This window comes from Protopterus annectens, chromosome 7.part0 (assembly GCF_019279795.1).
Source record: "Protopterus annectens isolate FY-2018-M chromosome 7.part0, PAN1.0, whole genome shotgun sequence".
NCBI classification, from domain to species: Eukaryota; Metazoa; Chordata; order Ceratodontiformes; family Protopteridae; genus Protopterus; species Protopterus annectens.
The window spans coordinates 1,081,004,298-1,081,029,669 of NC_056739.1; the positions used below are offsets into that span (position 1 = coordinate 1,081,004,298).

Consider the following 25,372-nt stretch of genomic DNA (forward strand, 5'->3'; position numbering starts at 1 on the left):
CTAGATGATGTTTACTCGGAGGCCTGCCTTAACCCGGACTCTCTTCCTCCAGCTCCAGTTAAGCCTGACGGGTACTACAGGGTTCCTGACTCACACCAATTTCTATACAAAAACCATGCTGCTGACCTAGAAACCATCTCACAGGGGCCCAAGGGAGTTAAGGCCTCCATTGCCAAAAACCCATTGCCTTCCGAGAGGGATTCCAGATCCTTAGAAAGGTGGGGAAAAAAGGTATATACTTCGGCTACCTTATCCATGAGGGCCTTAAACTGTCCGTTTCATATGCTAAAATACCAACAGTTTCTGTTATCTCAATTGAAAAGTAAAATGTCACAACCTGAACAACCAGACATGGAGTTGCAGGATTTGATGCATAGTGCAGAACAAGTGGGTAAACATACCTTACAATGTGGCTTTGATGCTCTAGAGGCCTCATGTAGAGCTGCTGTGTTACAGGCTCAGTCATACGTAGGCATGCCTGGCTCAAGGAACAAGCCTTGCCTGATCATGTCAAAGCTAAATTACTAGACGCCCCTCTTCAAAAGGATGTACTATTTGGGGCAAATGCTGAGGAAGTATTACGGAAAATGGAGGAAAAGGCTAAATCAATGCAAACTGTAAAAGAATTTCTGCAGGTTCAACCCCCACATTTTAGTAGAAATTGGCCTTCCAAAAACTGGTCCTTTCCTGCCACAGAAAGACGCCAAAGAGGCAGATACAGGCGCCCGAGGGGCAGAGGGCAAACACAAGGCTCGTACAGAGGCAGACAATGGCAAGCTCCTACACAAAGAGGTGGTGAGGACAACTCGCAATCTTTCAGAAAGCAAAACCAATGACTTTCCCCTTTGCATGCCAACCAGGTCTCAAATGGCAGCCCCCTTAGTAGGAAAGCTGGCACTATTCTCAAAAAATTGGCATATTGTCACAAAGGACAAATGGATCCTGAACATTATAAACAGAGGCTACAAATTCCATTTTCATACCCTTCCAAAAATGAAAGGCATGCCAAACCTGCCACACAATCAAAGAGCAGAGGCACAAAAGCAAATTTCAGATCTTATAAACATGAAAGCTATTCAAGAGGTACCTACGCACGAACAGGGTCAAGGTTTTTATTCCAGGCTATTTCTGGTACCAAGGAAGGGAAAAGATTGGAGACCTATTTTGGACCTATCCATCCTAAACACATTTCTACTCGTACCAAAATTCAAGATGCTCACTCTACAGCAACTTCTTCCCATGCTGGGCAAGGAGTCTTGGCTGATAACATTGGACCTCAAGGAGGCATACCTGCATGTCCCAATCAGGCAAAATTGCAGAAGATACCTCAGATTTCTTGCAGGTTCAACCCATTATCAATTCTCTGCATTGCCCTTTGGTTTATCTACTGTGCCCAGAGTATTCACGAAATGCCTGGCATCAGTAATTGCCTACTGCAGACTTCAAGGGATACAAATATACCCTTATTTGGACGACTGCCTGATACAAGCGGACAGCAAGCACATTCTTCTGAAACATCTGGCTTATGTAATAATGTTATTAAACTCTCTAGGATACACAGTCAACAAAGAGAAATCAAGACTAATACCCTCTCAGAAGATAATTTTCCTGGGTGCCAATTTGGACACAAACACCCAGATGGCCTACCTCACGCCAGAGAAGCAGGGGCAACTAATTCAATATTTCAGAACACTGGCAAATTGCACCAGGCTGACTGCAAGGAAAATCCTGCAGGCTCTGGGATTCATGGCATCTTGCATCTTACTAATCCCATGTGCAAAGCTGCATATGAGAAAACTACAATGGTACCTAAAAACATATGGTCTCAACACAGCCACAGTTTGGAAACAATAATACCACTAATTCCATGTCTGCAAAAGGAATTTCTGTGGTGGGCTCAAGCATGCCAAACAAACACAGGTCTTCCATTCAGCAAGCCTCAAGCAAATCAAGTCATCACAACAGACACCTCGGACTACGCCTGGGGGGCGCACATGACAGACCGGTGCATTCAGGGCAAATGGACCCAAAAAGAAAAGCACCTTCACATCAATCAAAAAGAAATGCTAGCAGTGATAAATGCTATTACAGCTTTCAAGGACCTTCTACAACCAGGTCAACTATTGATAAGAACAGACAACACCACAGTTATGTGGTACATAAACAAGCAGGGAGGAACACATTCTTATCCCTTATGCAGACTGGCCATGTCACTTTGGAACATGGCCATGGACTTACAAATGGAACTACAAGCACAGTACTTGCCAGGCAAGGAAAACACGCTGGCAGACAACCTAAGCAGGAATATGACAGATCCACACGAATGGAAGTTGCATCCAAAAGTTTTTACAGAAATAATCCAAGTATGGGGAAGGCCAGACATAGATCTCTTTGCTTCCCACAAAAATCATCAATTGGCAAAATTCTGCTCAAGGATCTTCCATCCAAAGGCCTGGAGAGTGGACGCTCTCTCTTTCAGTTGGACATCAATGACAGTTTATGCCTTCCCACCTCTTCCTCTGCTGCCCAAAGTCCTATTGAAGACCAGAGCAGACAGACCACAGATGATCCTCATTGCTCCGGACTGGCCAAGGCAACACTGGTACCCACTCCTGAGGAGCCTGACGCATTCCTCACCATGGACCCTGCCTCTAATGCCTCTTCTTCTGACTCAGCACAGCTTCAAAACTCTTCAGTCAGCTGAAAACACTCAATCTAGCCGCATGGAAGATTCCTTAGCATCGCAGCAAGCTCTGCTCTCCAAGGAGGTGCAGGATGTCATTTTGGAGACCAGAAGGCCATCAACTAGAAAAGCTTACTCTGCAAAATGGAAACGTTTTTGTGTTTGGAATGAGAAAAAGGGCCAGTGCCCTGGAAAACTGAATTTACCTCAAATACTACAATATTTGGCTGAACTGCTAAGCAGTGGACTTTCGTTCTCCTCCATCAAAATCCATGCCTCAGCCATTTCTGCAGAATACAACACTGATCCACCTTTATTCTCTCACCCTCTATTAAGACAGTTCCTCAGAGGGGCTAAGAATTTAAGACCTCCAAGGAAACAATCAATACCTGCTTGGGATCTTAATTTCATTTTGGAAAAACTGACTTTGCCTCCTTTTGAACCAGCTGCCTCATCAGATTTACAATATTTGTCCTGGAAAACAGCTTTCCTTCTGGCTATCACTTCAGCTCGTAGAGTTTCAGAACTACAGGCTCTTATGGCTGTCCAGCCTTTTATCATCTTCCATCAGGACAGAGTTTCATTACGTACCAACCCGTCCTTTATGCCTAAAGTGGTATCCAAGGTAGCTTTAAATCAGGCCATACATTTACCTACTTTTTATCCTAATCCTCAAAACAAAGGGGAGAGATTACTGCATTCCTTGGACATCCACAGACAACTGCGTTATTATTTGGACAGAACAAAACCTTTCAGAAAATCAGAACAGCTTTTTGTGGCCTATGCGGTAGGAGCTCAAGGAAAGTCAATATCCAAACAGACAATCTCAAAATGGATAGCCCACTGCATACGCTTTTGCTATTCCTTTCATGGCAAAACTGTACCTACAGGCATTAGAACTCATTCTACCAGGGCCACAGCCACTTCTGCAGCCTTCCTCAGAGGAGTTCCTACCAAGGATATTTTAGAAGCAGCCACTTGGAGTTCTGTGCACACCTTCTGTAGGCACTACAACCTACCATTATACTCCAAATCTAGAGCAGGCTTTGCCACTGCAGTCTTGCAGGGCATTTTGGCTCCTCCTAGCTCCACCTAGTGCCTACCACCCCTTTCTTAGCTTTGGGATTCTACCCATCTGTTATGACTGCAGCTGTATGCACGATGAATATAGTACAGTTTTGTACCTACCATAAATGTAGATGTTCGAGTGCTAATACAGCTGCAGTCCAGGTTTCCCTCCCTCCTTCCCCTCTAGGGGTCTTCTTTTATGGTGTATTTGCTTGCAACTACTGGTCTTTGATTATATTGCATTGCATTATTACATAATTTTATGTATTGCCTTCCTTCTGGGTGCACCTGACATCTGGGGCAAGACAAACTGAAGAAAATGGCGTCGGCTGGTTCCTTTATACACCTGTCGCACTGACGTCGGGGAAGAAGCGACGACAACAGACGCCGGACCTAGACTTTGGAATTCGGCTGATCGATGACCCGCCTGACGGCAGGAGAACCCATCTGTTATGACTGCAGCTGTATTAGCACTCGAACATCTACATTTATGGTAGGTACAAAACTGTACTTTATACCATGGCAAGCCAGTGCCTAAGGGCATTAGGCCACATTCCACCAGAGCTGCAGCCACTTCAGCAGCCTTTCTCAGGGGAGTACCAACTAAGGACATTTTAGAGGCAGTTACTTGGAGTTCAGTGCACACCTTTACAAAGCACTATAATCTGCCACTCTACTCTAAATCCAGGGCAGGCTTTGCACTGCAGTTCTGCAGGGTCTCATAGCCGCTCCTAGTGCTGTTTAGCTCCAGCCTCCCAACCATAGCTTTGGGACTCTACCCAAATGTAATGACCAACAGTGAAACACGAAGAACATACTACAGTCGTGTACACTTACCATAATTGTAGATGTTAGAGTGTATTCACTGTTGCAGTCCAGGGTACCCACCCGCCATCCCCCTTTTCTTTTGAGGGACCCTATCTTTCCTTCTCTGATTTATACAACCCATGTGGTGTATTTGCTTGTAGGTGAAAGTAAAGTTTATATTGGTGCATGTAATTTTATATATAGATATAAATTTTGGCTACCCTTTTAGGGGCACCTGACATCTGGGGCAAGAAAAACTAAAGAAAATGGCGTTGGCTGCTTCTTTTCTACCCCTGACGTCAGGGAAGGGGCGACAGCAGCCGATGCAGGACCGAAGACTTTGGAATTCAGGCCGACTGAGGGCAACCTGCCAGCAGGATTACCCAAATGTAATGACTGCAATAGTGAATACACTCGAACATCTACATTTATGGTAAGTGTACACAACTGTACTTTACACATATCCAATCTTGTCAGTATTGGAGTTCCTATCTATGCTTTTCAACCAGGGATCAGCTACTGCAACCATTAGCATCCAGTTGGCGGTGATTTCTACCTTTCACGTCGCAGACTAACCTAGTCTAATGGCACATAGACTTTGTAAGGCTTTTCTGAAAGGCACTTTGTTGCTTTGTCCTCCTGTCTCTGAACCTATTATGCCTCGGGACTTAAACTTTGTTCTTCAGGGTCTTACTTCACCCCCCTTTGAGCTGGCAGCCACTTGTGATTTAAAATTATTAACTTGGAAGACTGTCTTTTTGGTAGCTATCACGTCAGCCAGAAGTGTTTCGGAGCTTCAAGCTTTATCAATTAAACCACCTTATTTGATTTTTCATAAGGACAGGGTTTCTCTCGGACCAAATCCTTCCTTTCTTCCCAAAATAGTGTCCGTTAGTAACCTTAAACGAATCCATTGAATTACCAGTGTTTTTTTCTCAGTTCTCGAACAAGGCAGAATTCAGATTTCATCAGTTGGATGTGCACAGACAATTACGATTTTATTTGCACAGAACGAAGGACCTCAGAAAATCTGATCAGTTGTTTGTTTCATTTTCGGAAAACAGAATTGGATCTCCTGTTTCCAAAGTCACGCTGTCTAGGTGGATTTCCAGTTGTATTTCTTTCATTTATACTTCAGGGGGAAGAGATTTACCGTTCTGAGTGAAGGCTCACTCTACCCGGTCTGTATCTACGTCTACAGCTTTTCAAGCTAGATGGTCTATGGATGATATTTGTGCTGCGGCTACTTGGGCATCTCCTCGCACCTTTGTTACTCATTACAAGTTAGATGTGGTATCTAGAGGCACGTCTTCCTTTGGTTCCACAGTGCTCAGGAGTATATTCCACTGAGCCTCCCAGGATTTAGGTGCTGGGGACACTGTCCCACGGGTAAGAATTTAGGCGAGATTGGACTACATAACATCAAGACGTTATGTACTCACCGTAACGTTCGATGTATGTAGTCCATCTCGCCTCACATTCTTACTTACCCTCCCACTTTCCCCCATCCTGGAGGATCTAGAGGTTAGGCCTGGTTTCAGAATTCCCTTCATTCTTGGTTTGTTCTTCCTTCCTTAGGTGGTGTTAAGCATGGAGAGTGAGTGCTGGTGCTCGCAGCAAACTAGATCTGGGGATAGAGAGCAGTGCAGTATGGGATACCATCTTAGCCCAGCCAATTGAAAGACTTCGAGCTAAAGTATGGCTGAGTCAGAGCTGACATTCGGCTCCGAACCCACGGGTAAGAATGTGAGGCGAGATGGACTACGTACATCGAACGTTATGGTGAGTACATAACTTCTTGTTTTTAGACAAGTGGGTTCTGAAGATCAGTCATTAAGGTTACCAAAGACAATGGGAGGAAATTCCTGCTTTCCAGGGGACAATTCCTCCATCCAGCAAACTAGAAGCTTCTTTCTACCTATCCTTCACCCATTGCTATCCCAGGGAGTGATAGAACCAGTCCCCACTTCCTAGGAGGGAAAGGGGTTTTAGGGCTGTTTTTAATGCCAAAGGAAGAAAAAAATGTTTGGAGACCAGTGCTGGATCTTTCTTTCCTAACCTGTTAGTGAATTCAGAATGACATCACTTAAGAACCTGTTACCTCTTCTTCCTTTTTCAAATTTGCTGGTAACACTGGATTTAAAAGGTGCTTAACACATTCCCATTGATCCAAATTTCAGGAGTTTCTTAAGGTTTTGTATGTTTGGATCACATTATCAATTCTCTGCCTTACCGTTTGGACTATCCACTGCATCAAGAATGTTCTCTAAGTGTCTAGTTCCATTTATAGTTCATTGCAGGCTTCTGTGTATGCACACTTTTACATATTTATTTGACTTGCTTATTGTTGCAATGTCTTTTTGAAAGTGTCAGGAATCATTCTTTTGGGAGATAGCTGTCTTATATAAGCTAGGTTTCCAGGAGAATGTTCAAAAGTCTTTATTGTCTCCACTTCACAGGATTTATCTTTATTATTTACTTCTTAAAGTAGAGTTTTCCTTACTATATTTTCTCTGTAATGTAATCAGTTACTCTTGTGAAGCTGAAAAAGGGCTCTGGCTCAGTTGGACTTTTCCAGTCAGTAAACATCAAATAAATAAAATTGTTTCTGGGATCGTCAGCTAGACACCACAATTCAAATAGTTTATCTTCCACAGGAAAAGTAGATCTATGCCTACATATATTTTTAGGGTTTTTCCACTCAGACTTCAGTCACGAGGAAATACCTTAGGAATTTAGGTCTCATGGCTTCTATAATTCTCATGATACCCCCGGCAAGACTCCACACGAGAAGGGTATGATGGTGTTGGAAGTCTCCTTGGTCCCAGCACCAACACTTTGTCTTTTCAAATCCTAATGCAAGGGTGGGGGTGGGGGGTTGTCACAAGAGAAATCACTTGGTGGAAATGAGATATCCCCAAATCAAGGTCTCCCCTTCTCCCTCCATGTAGAAGTGCAAGGTGTGTGGGACACTAAGGACAGACACAAGCGCATAAATATAAAAGAGATGCTTTCCCTAATCAAGATGCTCAACTCTCTGAATCATCTTTGGTCCCAGGACCTCTTCAAGTTTTTACAGAGAATAACACAGTAATGTGTTACATGGTAAACAAGGGGAAACCAGGTCATATCCCCTTGCCAGCTAGACATGTTAGTTTGATATGTAGCTTCACAGCACACACACACACACGCGCGCGCTCCCCCCCCCCCCCCCAATCTCTCTCCCTCTTCCTCCAGGCATCCTACAATTTCTCTCTCTCTCTGCATTCTACAATGTCTCTCTTTGTCTCTAGGTATCCTACAGTGTCTCTCTCTGTCTCTAGGCATCCTACAGTCTCTCTCTCTCGCTCACTCTCACTCTCTCTCTCTCTCTCTCTCTCTCGGCATCCTACAGTCTGTCAGAGCATAATTGTGTGGCATACAAGCTGAGCAGAACAAGAGCAGACCCTCACAGATGGAAACTAGATTGAGGGTCTTCAAAATGTTGATCCATCTGTGGGGAGTTCCTCAAGCAGACCTCTTCACGTCCTGTCTGAGCAATCAGCTGGCAAGATTCTGCTCCAGGACTCCATGCAAGAAGGCCTGGAAGGCATGGTTTTTCTTTTCCTTGAAAATGGCCAGTAACAATTGCCACAAGCTTCCTCACAGACTGCATGTACTCTCAAGAATAAGGGTGTTTGGTGTATCCCGACACAAGTCAACGTCAGTTGACTGCGTGGAGGATAGGGTCCTTTTAGGCACCTCTTCACTGAGTATGTGCAGCAGGTACTAATGAAGGCAAGAAGACCTGCTACTAGAAAGTCATATGTTAGCAAACAGAAAAGGTTTTCTAGTTGGTACCAACAACATAACCAGCACACATTCTGAGTTGGTTGTTCTCTGGTTTTACAATATTTGTATGAGTAACTTTCATATGGCTTTTCTTACTCCTCTGTCAAGGTTCATTTATCAACCTTTTCAGCATGACTGCCCATGGATCCTCCCCCTTTTTTAATGCAATCTTATGTTAAAATATTTTTGAAATGGTTTTTGCATGAGGCTTCTAAGAAAACCACTGGCCCCTCCTTGGGATCCTAATTTTGTGTTAGGGAAGCCAACACTTGCTCCATTTGAAACCAGCTAACCCAGCTGACTTGAGGTTCTTAACATGGAAGAAAGTTTTATGTATTGCCCTGACCTCAGCAAAAAAAGTATCAGAGTTGCAAACTCTTATGGTGAGTCAACCCTACGTCATTTTTCTCAGGGACAAGTTCTTTTTTTTTTTTTTTTTTTTTTAACTAATCCTTTTTTTTGTCTAAAGTGGTATCCGCGTTTGCTTTAAGCCAAATTATCCAACTCCCTGTTTTCTTTCCTACATGCAAAAATGAGGGCAAAAAGATATTCCATACCTTGGATGTTCACAGACTGCTTGGACACTGTCTTGACAGATCTAAATCATTCACATCTTTGAATCAGTTGTTCCTTTTTTGTGAAGGTAAGAATAAGGGACAGCCTGTGCCAAGAGACCATTTTCAAGTTGTTGTCTAAGGCTTACTTTTTGTTTTACTCACCACAATAAAACTACTCCAGGCATGTTCAAGGCCTACTCTACCAGGGCCTTGGCTTCATTTGTGGCTTTTTGGAAAGGGTTGGAAGTCTAGAAGTAGTCTAGAAACAGCAACTTGGTCCTCTTCACATAGTTTTCCAAAGCACTAAAAGCTTGACTCTTCTCCTCTAGGTCTAGATCAGGCTTTGCTAGGACCATTCTCCAGGGGCCCTGAACTGCTCTTCTTTCACCTCTCACATGTAGTAAGCTAGGGTAATGTACCCATATAGTTAAGGCTACTGCAGCAGTGATCAACATGATGAACATAGTGCAGTTGTGTTACGTAAACTTACCATAACAGTAGATGATCAAATGATCACTGTTGATCTAGCCGCACCCCCTTCCAACCCCCTTGTGCTTTTTTTGGGTATGATGTTTATGCAATGGTGTGGTTACTTATTTTTTGTTTTTCCTAATATTGTCCTCTCAAGCCTCAGCCTCCTTCTGTTGGCAGGAAAGCTTTGAAGGGCTTGTTCCCCAAAATTGTCTTTTAGTCAATTCCACTTGAGCTGCCTGCCAATTTGGACATGTGGAAAGTGCCCTGAAGCTTTGGAAGCAGGCCAGCTGTTAATCTTTGGCAGGATATAATCCATGATTTCACTAATAAATTCTCTACTTTTACAGGTAATACTATTGACATTAATAGGCCTAAAGGTATCTGGTGCTGTTGTGGGGCCATCCTTGTGGAGTAGTACAACCATGGCTTTTAGAATTTTAGGTACATAATCTGTCGTGAATATGCCTAAAGAAATTTAGAAGGAATTGCTCTTGGAAGCAGAGAAAATGTTGTAGGGAGTGGGACCCATGGAACTAGTGTTTTTAGATTTGGAGAATGCTGATATGACTTACTGTAGTTTGATTACAAGTGGAATAGTAAGGGGAGAATTTGATGCTTGGAGGCATTAAGATGGAGCTGGGTTTGTCAGCAAGGATGCTGTCTGTGGTTTGTGTGCCAGATTTGGGGTATGGATATGAATTTGGAGCAGAAGTGGGTATTACTTCTGAGTTAACTAATTTAGCCCAAGAAGGCCTTGTGGTTATCCTTGGGTGTTTGTGGTTACCCTTGAGTTCATAGCTAACTTTGCATTCCCTAATCAGTTGCCTGAAAGTCTTGTTTGTCATGTTTTCAGATCAGTTTTATAGTGAGGAAGACAAAGTTTATTGCAAAGAGTCATGAACGTTGTCTTATTCTTACAGGGCTGATTTGTATGGGAGGACCACCATACTGGCTTAACTTTGAATACATCCTTATTCTTGTGGTGGGTAGGAATAGCCTGTTCAATACATCTGTTCACAAGGGAGTTAAACTTTGACAAGTATGCTGAGGCAAGGGTGATATCATGCTAGAAATGTCCGTGAAATTGTGGTGAAGCGTTCTTGTAGCTAGGGGATATTAATAGAGGTAAGCATCAGCAGTAGGAAAATGGTCAATAGATGTCATCCTAAAACTGAGAATACAATACTTGTGTTCTCAGTAAAGCTGCTGTTATAAGGAAGTGGAGCTACAGAAAGAACGCAAAATTCGAAAACAAATTGCAGAGTCCTCACAGCGCACAAGAAAAGTAGGAAACTAGGCTGTATCAGTACTATGGCCAAAAGCAACAGTAAGACAAAATGCACTCTGTAGACTACTTGATAAGCTTCTAAAGGGCTTCTCTGTATTTTCTTAAGTAAATACAGTTAAGTGCATTTACATTCCCTGGCAGGAAGGAATGTGTCCTTCACATTGTCAGGGCAGTTAGTGTGTGTTGTCAAGTGCTTTTTAAAGTGAATTGAAAAATATGCAGTAGCTTTGAACCAGGAATATCCGGCCTTTGAATGATGGTTTCATTTTCCTTCATCCTCCCGTTATGTACCACAGATACCTTCTATCCATTTCATTTGATTTTCTTTCAACTTTTTTCATGTAGATAATCCTAGACCATCAAGGCCTCTCCTTTTCTGATGCACAACTCAGTGTATCATTTAGCAGAACTCTATCCCTGATGCATTCAAGTTTCAGGTGTCTCTGCGTTTGTGATTTTTGCCCCTATACTATCGTATGGCTTTGCTGAGATTCCCACGTATTGCATGTTAATGGTACCACTGTTACCTGAGGAATCTGTCACCAATTCACTTTACCTATCCTGACTCCAGTATAAAGATTCACCGCTTTTTATAGTGTATAGCACAAGTGCAGTCTTCCTTATCACAGAGCACGAAGTGTGGCAGGATACATTATCACAGAGCACGAAGTGTGGCAGGATACAACACATGAGCTGTAGCTCACTATGAATTTTTTTTTTTTTTTTTTTTTTTTTTTTTTTTACCAGGCAGGTAAAACTGAAGTCTGTCTTGTGTTTCCATAATGTTGTTTTGTACTCTGACATGCCTCCCAGTCACATCCAGTCCTTTGACTGCTCTTCGTCATACCATTCATTCTTCAACTTTAAAACTATTTCTTGTGCTCAACAGGCTTCCCTCTCCTTTTCCTTTGTTCTCTGTCTGGCTTGTACAACTGCAAATTCTCTCAACAAAAAAAAAGTTTTTGACCATAAGGTGTTGACCCCTCTGTACCTTCCTTTGAAATTGGAAATGAGAAAAAATTTTCCCTAGTCTAATCTCCAAATCTTCACTTTTTCATGGAAATTTGATATATAGGTTTGCAACTTGTTTGATGATCTGTTTTTGCCACTGCATTCTGGCTTCTATATCCATTATTTTTTTTTATTTGCAGTGCTGAAATTGATCCTTGAGGCTTCCATGTTGTTGCACAGGCCCTGTGTAACTTGGCTGATTCTGTAGTATCTCACAGTTTTGCTTAGCTTTCCCATACTTCTGTTAATTTTTTGCTTCCAATTTGCAGGAAAGCTTGTTTAAATTTCTCACAACATCCTCTCAGGGTAGTTTATTCATCATAAATTCTGTAATACACCAACTCATGCCAATGGTAAAAGATACCTGAAACGGAGATGCTTTACGGTGGCCCCTCAGAGTACCGAGAAACTTGTAATGCTGTTTGTTCCCACTTTAGTGTTTGTGTTAAACTAAAAGAAAATAACTTGGGAAGCCTGTTTTACTGAAAGTGCTGTGGGGCACATTGGTCCAGTAGAATAAGGCTTGTAAACAGTGCATACAATCATTTGATGGTTTTTGCTTGTAGATAATTTTTCTAGTGTTGTAAATAACTTTGGAATTGTAGCCAGGAGCTTTGGTACGGAGAGAGGACATTTATTTTCAAGTCTTGCTTATTATGCTTTGGTTTTGAGTCTGATCATTAGTCATTTAGTTTGTGTGTTAATAGTTCACTGGGCTCTTCTGTGTAAAACCACTCCATGCTTTAAATCTCAGAAGAAAATGCTTTGATCTGTACAAAAATTAAATGTACAACTTGAAAAGCTATTTCAAGAGTGTGTAGAATGCCTCTTCTGTCCTTGCCTTTAGTTAAGGTGTTTGTGTTCACACAGTACTATTCTTTTTAAAATGTAGTTGGGCAAGTTCACTGATTTTACGTACTGAGCAGTACAGTGTCTGTACTGTAGAAGTAAAGTTGTGTAAAACTAGTGGATTGACACAACAGATCTGTTGCTTATTAGTCCTATTTTAAGCCAGGTGTATTACAGTCTTCAGAAATTCAGTACATACATAGCAAATTATATTTTCCAGTTCAGGAAAAGTTTTATAACAGATGCAAACAAACCTGCATGTTAACCATGCAGGCATCTGAAGACTGCAGTAGTTGATCAAAGAAAAGCAGTTAAATAGGAAAGTACTTTAAACTTTACTGAATTTGTACTGTGTACAACAAACCTGTATTCATTGGTCTGATGCACACTGATGGTCCACCTAGTGTACTTTTATAGAGAGTCCATTTAATCCTTGCATCTGATGCTGTCGTTTTCATTAATTCTTCAATGAGTGGGTCTCTGATCCAACCTCAAGTCCAGCTCAGCTGCTTATGCTTTAAAATCTTGAATCTGACTCCCTTTATCTACAGTGCCTCAAAATCTTTCATTTGCTGCTTCTCAGCTGCAGATGTAGATTGCACGACCCCCCTAACAGAGAGTTCAGGGTGATGGACAGGTCTGGAAAGTGCATTTACACCATGGTGATCTTTGCTGTATGGTTGCTTAACTACTTGGCATGTTTTACCAAATTGCAGAGAGACTTGATTAAAGAGCTCTCTGTGTGTATTCCTGGGTCCATGTCTGTGGAGGAACATAAGCACTTTTCTTTACAGCTAGCCACCCTTCAGTTGATTTCCAGCATGTCCATGAGATTAATCTCTCATGCTGCAGAAGGTTCCTCATGGGCGGCGGGTTCAGGTATAGCTGTCAGGAGACGTGGCTGGATGAGCTGTGTAACTTTGTGGCGCCCTTTGTCTTTTTATCAGTGTTCCCTTTGTTTGATCCTCTGTCTGGCCCCCCAGTAAAAGAAACTATCCCGCAGTGAGCAAGATGGAAAGACCTGATCTTCTGTGGAAATATGTTTTTCTACCCTACAGAGATCATTCTCCAGGAATCAACGTGGAGGTAAAAAGATGAGTTTCTGTAGGTCACAAGGTCCTTTTCAGGACTCATGAGAGGATATTTCCCCCCAGAGGTGGTGGTGGGAGGAGTTCCAATGAAAGATGCTCCCCTGGTGGCAGAGGAGGCCCGTAGAACCAAGGGTTTATAGATTCCTTTTCAGATTAACCCTTTCTCTGATCCTGAAGGGTTGCTTGATTTCTCTTCTCTGGAGTCATTTGGAGGGGTGCTTGTCTCTGCACCTGGAGTCATTTGGGGGGGGTGCTTGTCTCTGCACCTGGAGGCTTGGGCATCTATCACAAAAGACACTTGGATCCAAAAAATTATATCTGGAGGATATTTCATTCCATTCTTGCAAATCCCATCATCTAAATGGAAAAATCTCTCCAATGTCCCACCCAGTCAGCAGGAGATAGCAGGCTAAGAAGTTCAAAAGCTGCTAGAAAAAATAGTCATCTAAGAGGTCCCACCAGACCAGGGATGATTCAGAACTTACTCAAGGTTCTGTTTAGAGCCAAAAAAAATGGATGACCCGAGACACGTTCTGGACCTCTGCAGTTTAAATCAGTTTGTAAAGAACTCCAAGTTCCGGATGGTTGCTGTTCAGTCCATTCTACCTCTTCTACAGAAGGATGACTGGATATCCGCTAGGTCTCCAGGACACGTGCTATCACATAAGAATGAGCAGATGCCCCCATAGATACCTGCGCTTTCATCTGGGATCCAGCCATTACCAGTTCAGAGCCCTGCCCTTTGGTTTCACCACAGCCCTAAGGGTGTAGCAGCTCATCTCGGACTGCTCGGATTCAGGGTGTTTCCTTGCCTAGATGACTGGCTCCTCACCGCCTTAACCAGACATGTCCTCGAAGAGGCCAGGAACTACTTGCTCCAGTTATGTTATTCTTTAGGGATTACAGTCAATTATGCCAAGTCCCATCTTCAACCCGCTCATGTCTTGGAGTTTGCAGGAGACTGCCTAGATACCACAAGTCAGTTGGCCTTTCTTCCATCAAACAGGCCTCTGTCTTGTCCGATAAAGCTTTCTGTGCTTTTCAAGAATTCCCAGCTTTGGTGAATACGGTCTAACAAAGTTTAGAAGGGATGACCCTTAGTGTTTCCAGCCACTGTGACCAAGGACGCCTCCCAGTTGGGGTAGGGACATTTCTTGGGACGTGCAGTCCAAGACATGTTGTCCCCAGAAGAGAACAATTTGCATATCAATGTTCTGGAGATGAGGGCGGTTCTATTAGCGTTGCAGGCCTGGGACTATTGTCCAAACCAACAACGTGTTGGTAGTTTGGTATATTAAACGTGGGGGGGACCCAGTCTTACCCCCTTTGTCAAAAAGCAGTAAAAGTGTGGCAGTGGGAAGTGATCTACAGTTGCTTTCTTTTAGCAGTGCATATCCAGGGAAATCCAGAGTGCTAGCCAACAAACTCAGCAGGACTATTCTGATCCCTCATGACTGGTCTCTCAATCAAGTACTGACAGAGAGTATCTTCAGTCTATAAGGGGTCAACCTTCCTGTGATCGGTTTGCGTCTCCCATCAGCAACCCCGGGAGAGTGACAGAGAGATGCTGTAGTTCATGTTTGGTCCTCCTGGTCTCCTGTATGCTTATCCCCCCTTACCTGTAATCCCCAAATTTCTTCAGAGAGCACTTTAATTGAAGAGCAAGTTATCCTCATTGCCCCCTTTTTGCCTTGTCAAATGTGGCTCCCCTTCCTTTGGTTCCATCTTCTATGTCCTCCTTGGACACTAACCCTATCAAGATCTGATGTCTCATCCCACAGGGATGGCTCACCCAGACATTCCAGGCCTGAAGTTGACTGTGTGTTTTCTCCAATTCCAGTGATATCTAGACAATCCAGGCTTTTGTCAAATTTTGCTATCATCCCAAAAACCCTCCAGTAGGAAAATTTACAAGAGCAAATGGAAGAGATTGTTTTATTGGCCCATCAGAGAGAATTGGATCATTTTACTGCTCCTATGCCTGCTGTCTTAGATTTTCATGCTTCAGTTTTTCAAGAGGGGCTAGTTTTTTCACCATCAAGGATCAGTTAGCCATTTCCAATTATCATACTGGAGATAATGCTTGTCCTCTAGCTTCATCCAGGTTATGCAAAGCCTACCTTAAAGGTACCTTTTGCTTAGATCTCCAATTAAAGATTATTCTCCACCCTGGGATCTTGACTCAGCCTCCTTTGGCCAAGTCTGATCTCAAGTTTTTCTTAGAAGACTATCTTTCTAGTGGCAATCACTTCAGCAAGGCAAGTTTCAGAACTCCAACTGCTGTCTTCCAAATCCCCTTATCTTCCACAAAGATGGTCACTTTATGTACTAATCCATCCATTCTGCCCAAAGTAGGCTTGTATGCATACGTCAATCAAGTTATCAATTTACCAGTGTTCTTCCCAAATCCTCCTAACAAAGGTGAATACATGCTTCATCTCTTATATATGCATAGACCTCTTAGTTTTCGTCTTCAAAGGATAAAGGTTTTTCAAAAATCTGATCAGTTGTTCATCTCCTTTGTCCTCAATAGATAGGGAAGACCAGTTTCCAAAGTTACTGTAGCAAAATGGTTAACAGATTGCATTTTGTTTATATTCAATAAGGTCTGTCTTTGCCAGGACCACCAAAAGATCACTCCATGAGATTCATGGCTACTTCATCTGCTTTCTGGTCCAGGGCCTCCATTGACATTTGTGCTGCAGCCACTTGGTCTAGTGCCCATACCTTTATTGCTCACTACAAGTTGGATCTCCTTTCCTGAGGCAGAGCTGCCTTTGGTTTTGTGGTACTGCAAGAATATCCTTCCAAGAGGACCACCCAAGGCTCTCTTAGCTGGGGACTCGATCCCATTGATCGAGGAGTGAATGAAGATGACAAAATCAGATAGTTATGTACTCACTATAACTATGCACCTGTGGTGTCTATTTTCATTCTTCCTTAATTTCCAAACCCTCCTTCCCCCTCACCTTTTATTTTGGGAGTGACCTGGTAGACATATTGGAAACTTTATTCCTATTTGACCCCCTATCTTTCCTTTATCTTTTCCTTTTATGTGGGCTATAACAAATCAGTCTTTGTAAGCGACAAACTTGATCTAAGGTATTACAGGGTTCTGAGGCATTGTGGGTAAAGGGAGGAGCTCGAGAGTCTGATCCAAGAGTCTAAAGCAAATGCTGCTGAGCTGGAAATGAGGTCAGATCAGAGACCGTGTTTCATTGAGGGAGAATGAAATGTACAACATAGATGCATAGTTATGGTGAGTACATAACTTTTATTCCCATGTGGTGCCAGACAGTAGTTGTGTAACTTTAACAAAGCTCCTTCTTGTGGTAGAGTGAAAAGTCCTGAAAGAGGGATTAGCAGCCTTTGCTAAAATAGGTAAACTTGACTATGTTAACAGGATGGCTTCAGCCCTGGTGATATAAATATGAATGAGTATGGCTGGTACAGACAGAAGCAGGTGCAGGGGAAATTGTGTGTGTGAGGGGGAGAGAATAGTGCTGTTTATACAGATGTCAGGAATGGGCTACCCCAAAGTACATAGTGTTGTTATTTGGTATAACTATCTGTGCCACTACTGAGTAGGATGTTATAAGTCAACAAACTGGGAGAAATGCTGTCATCCATCAAGTGATTAAGACATCACTGTTTTAGGTCTTGCCTATCCAGCACATGCTCATCTACATCCAAAGGGTTGATGTACAGTGGATGTTTGTGATGTAGAGTCGCACCTTTGCTTGACTTGATCTGTTGATCTTGATCCTTCTTGCAGACAGCATCCCAGTGTGACCACTGCTGTCCATTGGGGATTCTATAACAGAATGTATTCTGTCAATACAAGCCTCACTCTCCCTGACAAAAAGTCAAGCTGTCTTAAAACTTAATTCTCCTACCAACTGCAGTAGTCATCCAAACTGCTAAACATACTTGGGTCACCTGTGTCATACTCGAGGCTTTGTTCTTGTGCACCAACAGTGTGCGCATAATCACATTTTCACATTGGAAAAAAATGTTTTGAGCCATATGTTTAAAACTGTGTTGTAGTCTTTCTTTTAATTATAAATTTTTGTCTTGCCATCTTTGCAGAAGAAATTCTTTGTTCCTCAGAGGTTGGCGCTAGAGCAACAGTTAAAAAATGTTAATATTTGCTAAGCGTAATATTTATTTTTCAGGTGGATGGAGGCATGTTTGGATGAAGAACTTCCCCCAACTACAGAGCTGGAAGAGGGACTGAGGAATGGGGTTTATCTTGCCAAACTGGGACATTTCTTCTCCCCTGAAGTGGTGTCTTTAAAGAAAATATATGATAAAGAGCAGACAAGATACAGGGTAAGCAAGACAACTATAAATTGTATTAATTTCTTGAGTGTTGCATGTTTTTGTGTGAAACCTGGTCAATAATATGTTAGCTAGGTAAGTGAATACATGTAGACTTTTTCAGCTATGAACTGAGTTGCAAGCGATAACTATCTTCATGAGCATTTATATAATTAATTTATCCTAAGCAGCGTGTCCTTTGTAGGCTGAAGAAGGTGAAAGTTTCCACTTTGATATGAGGATTACATGCAGGTTTATATTGATTGTAGTGGGATGCCGTAAGAGAATCCCTAGACTGTGGGCTATGTGACAGAAACACAAAACAATGCGCAGCCAGCTGTACCTCCTAGGTAGCAGTAAACTCTTGAAGTCAAACTCTGGCAAGTACTGCACTAATTTTTGTCTACTATGTTAGTGTGAATTGTTGGTGTTCAGGTGTCTAACATATGGGGCATATAACTTTAAATGCTGTGGATGAACTAGCTACAGGAAGCTGCCAGTCAGGATACACTGTTGCCTAGGGTATTAATTCTGACTAAAGTCATGATTGTTATCCCACATCCTCTGTTTGTCTTTGTTGTTTATTTGATATACTGACAAACCCACAGCTGTCATGTGGTGTCATTGTGGATAAATATATCAAAATTGTAGACATTAATTTGCTTTCAAGAGCTCATGGATTTATACTATAGAATTTTAATATGTAGTTGGAAAAATGCTTCAGGTGCAACCAAAAGGAGTTATTTACACTTCAAAGAAAATTCTCCAGAGGCCATAATAATTGGATCCGTAAATTTGATTTATTTTTCACTACAAGAAGATTAGTAGAGAATCCTGAGAGAGTACAGTGTGCTACATTACTGCATTTTCTCTGGGGACAAAGCCCAAGTAATATGCAACTCTTTTCATTTACTGCTGTTTTGTCTTTGACAAATTATTTCTGGGTTCATAAGTCTGTTATTCTCCATTTGTTATATGTGAGGGCACAAGAGTCTACAGAGACTGTAGAGGATTGTTTCTGAACCAAAGAATTTAGAAAAGACAGAGTATGTTAATCACTCTTAATGCTGCAGTAGCCTCCAAAACAGGCCTTAATCTGTAAGCAGCCTGAATGAATGTGGGAGGGGAAGGTTTAGGAAGCTGGTCAGTTGCTGCATCCTTGGCTGGATACAACCCTTAGGCTACTTCAGCAGTGAAGACTTTAAACATCTACCGTTTTGGATACGTGCAACTTGCACAATGGTATTTTCAGTTGCATGAATCATTGATAAGAATATCTACCGCAGTACAATAATTGATGAAGTAGGGTGCCATGCTACTAAAAGAAATTGATACAAGCTTATCAGAATCTGTGGTGTGTGCATAATAAATGGTACATATGTAAGTTACAATAATAAGTTGGAAGTAATTAAGGAAGAGTGTGTGTTGCAATAAGTAATGTGAAAAAGAAAGTCACTTTATGTTGCACTGGAAGAGCAGTGGTAACCAGAGGAAGATTGTGCTGCTGAAATTCAAGCCTCATTCATTAGGCATGGATGTAAACATGACAAAGTTTTGTCTTGTATTTAGTTGTATAGAGTCTGGGTTAAAAAAAAATGTGTGTAAAAGTAAAGGTTGTTGCTTCTTTTGGCTTTTCCTGGTTAGGGGTCACCACAGCGGAAATCCGGTCCGCTAATGATTGGTAGTTGATTTTACATGCCGAGTTACCAGCCCTGACGCACAACCTAAGTGTGTTAAAAAGAACTTGATTCTGTCGAACAGAAATATGCAGATAAGCAGGGCCAACAAACAGTTGCAGTGTGTACTGTTGAAGTGAAACGAGTTGATAACAGTGAAGTCTGAAAACGTCTCCTAGCACTGAGACCAGAGAGGAAGTCAGTCTGAAAGCAAGGACTGACTATGATCAAAATATTGACTTTAAGCTAGACACAGATGCAGGGTGTAATATTTTGTCCTGAACATATTTTTAAAATATTCAGTAGCTCCGAAAAGAGATGTGTGTGCACATTATTACTACATATTCTGCCAGCGTTATCAAGTCATCTTGTGAAAATCTGCTGGCTTAAGTATAAAAATAAGCCTTTTTAAACTATAGTAGTTGAAGATGATGCCTCCTAATAGTTTATTTGGCTTGTGAGTAGCAAAGGATGGTAAAATGAATTCACATTCTAAAAGCAAAGAGTCTGTGATTACCAAAAGAACATTAACATATGGGATAATATGCAAATTTGTAGCAATGTTAGCATGATTGGGCTGATTTATTTAGAGGGTCATGAAGTTTGCAAGGAGAACATTTACAAATATATTCTGATACTATCCCAGTGATACCCGCTCCATAAAAAGTACCAATATCTGTATGGACTAGAATTTAAACGAATGAAAAGGTTTAGGCATCATTAAGTAGCAGTTAGAAACAGAGGATGGATGAATATGATCACAGTTGCAATGAAGATTGCACGTAATGTGTTATTGATCCACAGCATCTGGATAAAAAGCAATTAAAACAGAAAATTACCAACTTCTCACAGTTCAAAAATTTGTCGTAAGAATGTCAAATGTTACTTTTTTCAGTACTAGATGTTAAGGGCTTCTGGAAGATAAAACCAGATGACAAGACACTGAGTTATATACATTTAATATGTTGTTGTGAAGCAGAAGATTCAGTAGATGTTCTTCGTGTTTCGCTGTTGCAGTCATTACATTTGGGTAATCTGCTGGCATGTTGCCCTCAGTCGGCCTGATTAACAAAGTCTTGGGTCCTGCGTCGGTTGCTGTTCCTTCTTCCATGACGTTAGGTCATCAGGGGTATAAAACATGCAGCCGATTCCATTACATCAATCTTTCTTGTCGCACGGTGCCCGAAGCAGAAGCAGTTCACAAGTGCCGGTCGGCAGACTCCTGAAATTTTCTTTAAGTTTCAGAACCGAAGTCTTCAACTAAAAAGCTAAGTACCTCGTTGGGGAAACTTTTTGTCTTGCTCCTTACCGATGTCAGTAAAAGTTAATAATTGCATTACTTGTGGGAAGCAAATACCTCATAAGGATTTTCATTTGTACTGTATTCCTTGCCTAGGCCCTGACCACAATGTGCCTTGCTGTAGGTTTTGTGCTAAATTTAATCAACACACTATTAAACGTCTGTATATTTTTGCTTTTAAATATTTTGGCTCACGATTTAATTATCCAGAAATGTCGTCGATTAGCAATCCGACTACCGGAATACCTAAAAACGCAAAGAAAAAGACCGAGACAGGCTGTCGAGGTCCAAAACCGATGACACTTCTCCTAAGCCAGTCGCCAGTTTGCTGGTACTCAGTGAGGCACTTTTGCAGCCCCTGATACCCGCTACTTCTGATTTGCAGGCCTCTACTGAGACCCATTCGGAGTCCGGTATGCAACGAGATGCTTCAATTATGGAACCCGTGGATGTCTGTACCTTAGATGGGTCCGGAGCCGCTGTGCAGGCACCGGCTTCTGAGGGTGTTTTCAGGCCTACAGATTTGCATATTAGACAGACGCCATCTTCAAAACTAAGGCCAAAATCAAAATTTATGTCTAAAAAAACGACGCCTGGGCCACTTGTGCAGGCCCCTATGCCTAAAAAACATGATCAAAATGGCTGAAGATTTAATTACTCTGATCAGGGGTAGCTGATCCCCTCCTTCTAAGAGGCCTAGGCAAGACATTGATTATGAATCTTCTGAGCATTATTCTATTTTTTCTCTTCTAATGAACAGGATTTGTCTATACAAACTTTTGAGGACTCTGATGCATACGATTCCATTCCTTCTGCTTCTTCCCCTGAGGATTCTTCTTTTGGGGAAACTTTACATACTTTAACATTTCCACTGGGAAAGTCAGGATTTCTGTGAATCTAAAAAGAGACTGGGGGATTTTCTGCTTCTTCCTCAGCATAGGCCTTTGGCTATACCTCCTGTTCTAGACATTGTTGTTGATGTTTTTTTCAGAATCTAGTATGGCTCCTGATTCTCTGCCTCCAGCTCCTTGTAAGCCAGACAGCTGCTACAGGATTCCTGACTCCCACAAATTCCTTTTCAAAAATCCTATTGCAGATCCTGAAACCATTTCTCAGGGTCCCAAGGGCATTAAGGCCTTTACTGCTAAAAACCCTACCCCTTCTGATAGAGATTCCAGGGCGCTGGATAGATGGGGTAAGAAGGTTTACACTTCTGCAACCTTGGGAATCAGGGCTTTAAACTTTCAATTTCATATGCTTAAATATCAACAGCATATCATGGGACTGCTTAAACAGAAAATGATGTTAATTTCTGACTGTGTGGAAAATAAAGATTTACAGGATTTATTGCATTCAGCTGAACAAGTTGGAAAACTTACTTTGCAATGTGGTTTTGATTCCTTGGAGGCCTTTTGCAGGGCTGCTGTAACTGGGTCTGTGCTAAGAAGGCATGCTTGGCTCAAAGAGCAAACTTTACCTGATCATGTTAAAGCAAAATTGTTGGATGCTCCTTTACAACAGGACCGTCTCTTTGGTAATAAGGCTGAAGACATTTTAAAAAACATGGAAGATAAAGCTAAATCTATGCAAACTGTGAAAGATTTCTTACAAGTGCAACCTCCAAGATTTAGTAGGCACTGGCCTACTAAGAACTGGTCCTTTCCAGTTCCTTCGAGAGCTGCTCAAGTCAAACCCAGACATTCCAAAGGCTCCAGGTTTCAGTCACAAGGGACTTTTAGAACAAAACAATGGGGTGACTCCTCCTACAAATCTGGAAACAACAAGGCACCTCCCTATGGTAAGCAGTCTCAATGACTTCCCTTTACACTTACCAAGCACTTACCTTTTGGCATCCCCTTTGGGGGGAAAACTGGCACTTCATGCAAGAAACTGGCAACTTACAACCCAGGACAAATGGGTTTTAAATATAGTATCCCAGGGATACAGATTTCATTTCCGCATGTTGCCAATCCCAAACTGATGGCCAGACTTGCCCCCAAATCAGTGGGCAGAAGCTCAGAAACAAGTACTGTCCCTCATGAACATGGGGGCTATTCATCCGGTACCAGAAGAGGAAAAGGACAAGGTTTCTATTCAAGACTTTTCCTGGTACCCAGAAAAGACAAATCATGGCATCCAATTCTGGACTTATCTACTCTAAACACATTTCTGGATATTCCAAAATTCAAGATGATGACTCAACAGTTACTTCTATGCTAGGCAAAGATGCCTGGTTGGTAACTCTAGACTTAAGAGGCTTACCTGCATGTCCCAGTCAGGGAATCTTGCAGAATATGCCTCCACTTCAAAGCAGGCTACTTGCATTACCAGATGTTCATCATGCATACAGCTGCAGTCATTACAGATGGGTTCTCCTGCCGTCAGGCGGGTCCTCGGTCGGCCGAATTCCAAAGTCTAGGTCCGGCGTCGGTTGTTGTTGCTTTCTTTCCTGACGTCAGTGCGACAGGGGTATATAAGACACAGCTGACGCCATTTTCTTCAGTCTTTTTTGCCGCGCGGTGCCCGAAGCAGAAGCAGTTCGCAAGTGCCGGTCGGCCAGCTCCTGAAATTATGAATATTTGGAAACCGAAGTCTTCTTTAAAGCTAAGTACCCCGTTGGGGAAACTTTTCTTGCCTCAGACCGATGTCAAAGTTAACAATTGTATTTCTTGTGGGAAGCAAATACCGCATAAGGATTTCCATTCTCTCTGTATACCTTGTTTAGGCCCAGACCACGACGTCTCGGGCTGTCGCTTTTGTGCTACTTTCATTAAACGCACTATTAAGCGTCGGGCGGAGTTCGCCCAGCACTTTTTTGGTAAAGCTTTTAATTATAAAATGTCATCGGAGACTCCGACTACTGTTTTGTCCAAAAAACGCAAGGACAAAGACCAACACGCGAGGTCCGCGGTCTCCACCGACACCATGCCAAAACCGGCTACACGTGGTCCGGTTCTCAGCGAGGCGCCTACGCAGCCCCTGACTACCGACGACACTTCTCTGGCGGTGTCTTCTGTAACCGAGACCGCAGGTTCCTCGGCCCATACCCTGACTACAGCTACCGAAGCCACTGTGAGTGTTGAGCCTCTTAATGTGGACAGGTCCACTTCCACCCATGGTGTCTTCATACCTTCTTCCTTTTCAATAAAGGCCTTTACTAAGTCTAAATCAGCCATGCATTCCAAGAGGCCTGTTGCACATGGCCCATCTTCAGGCCCCATGCCTAAAAAGAAGATGCTCAAAATGGCTGAGGATTTAATTACTCTTATCAGGGGTTCCCAACCCCCTCCGGACAAGAGACCCAGAGTGGAGGAAGATTCTCCCTCTTCTGACCAGGGCTCCATTATTTCAGAACATTCTGATGAAGAGGAACACTCGTACTCCCCTTTTGAAGATTCTGATGCAGAGCAGTCCATTCCTTCTGTATCCCCCCCAGAGGATTTTTCTTTCGGGGAAACCTTGCATACCTTGAGGGAACACTTCCATTGGGAAGGCCAAGACTTTTCAGATTCCAAGAAAAGGCTTAGGGAATTTCTTTTGCTACCTCAGCACAGACCTCTGGCGATACCTCCTGTCTTGGACATACTTGATGTTTACTCGGAGGCTTGCCTTAATCCGGATTCCCTGCCTCCTGCCCCAGTCAAGCCTGATAGGTACTACAGAGTTCCTAACTCACACCAATTTCTTTACAAAAGCCATAATGCTGACCCTGAAACCATTTCTCAAGGCCCCAAGGGAATGAAGGCCTCTACTGCTAAGAATCCATTACCTTCCGAGAGAGGGTCTAGATGCTTAGAAAGGTGGGGAAAAAAGGTATATACCTCGGCCACCCTAGCCATGAGGGCCTTAAATTGTCAGTTCCATATGCTTAAATATCAGCAGTTTCTGTTATCACAACTAAGAAATAAAATGTCACAACCTGAACAACCAGATTTGAAGGAGTTGCAGGATATGATGCATAGTGCAGAACAAGTGGGTAAACACACCTTACAATGTGGCTGTGATGCTCTAGAGGCCTCAAGTAGAGCTGCTGTTACAGGATCAGTCATTCGTAGACATGCCTGGCTTAGGGAACAAACCTTGCCTGATCATGTTAAAGCTAAACTACTAGATGCTCCTTTACAAAAGAATGTATTTGGTACTAATGCTGAGGAGATACTACGGAAAATGGAAGAAAAAGCTAAATCTATGCAAACTGTTAAAGCTTTTCTACAGGTACAACCACCACGTTTTAGCAGAAATTGGCCTTCAAACAACTGGTCCTTTCCAGCCACGGACAAGCCCCAAAGAGGTAGATACAGGCGCACAAGGGGCAGAGGACAATCTCACGGGTCATATAGAGGAAGACAATGGCAATCTCCAGCACCAAGAGGTGGCGAAGACAGTGCACAACAATACAGGAAACAAACCCAATGAC

At 42.5% G+C, this 25,372-nt stretch overlaps 1 protein-coding gene across 1 annotated transcript in view; it reads left to right on the forward strand.

The window, feature by feature from the left end:
- IQGAP1 (IQ motif containing GTPase activating protein 1) overlaps window positions 1–25,372 on the forward strand; it is a 1,927,315-nt gene that overhangs the window by 286,258 nt on the left and 1,615,685 nt on the right. Inside the window, exon 3 of the mRNA XM_044076373.1 lies at window positions 17,835–17,991. Within this exon, the coding sequence (XP_043932308.1) occupies window positions 17,835–17,991 (157 nt within the window). The remainder of the gene's footprint in view (window positions 1–17,834; window positions 17,992–25,372) is intronic.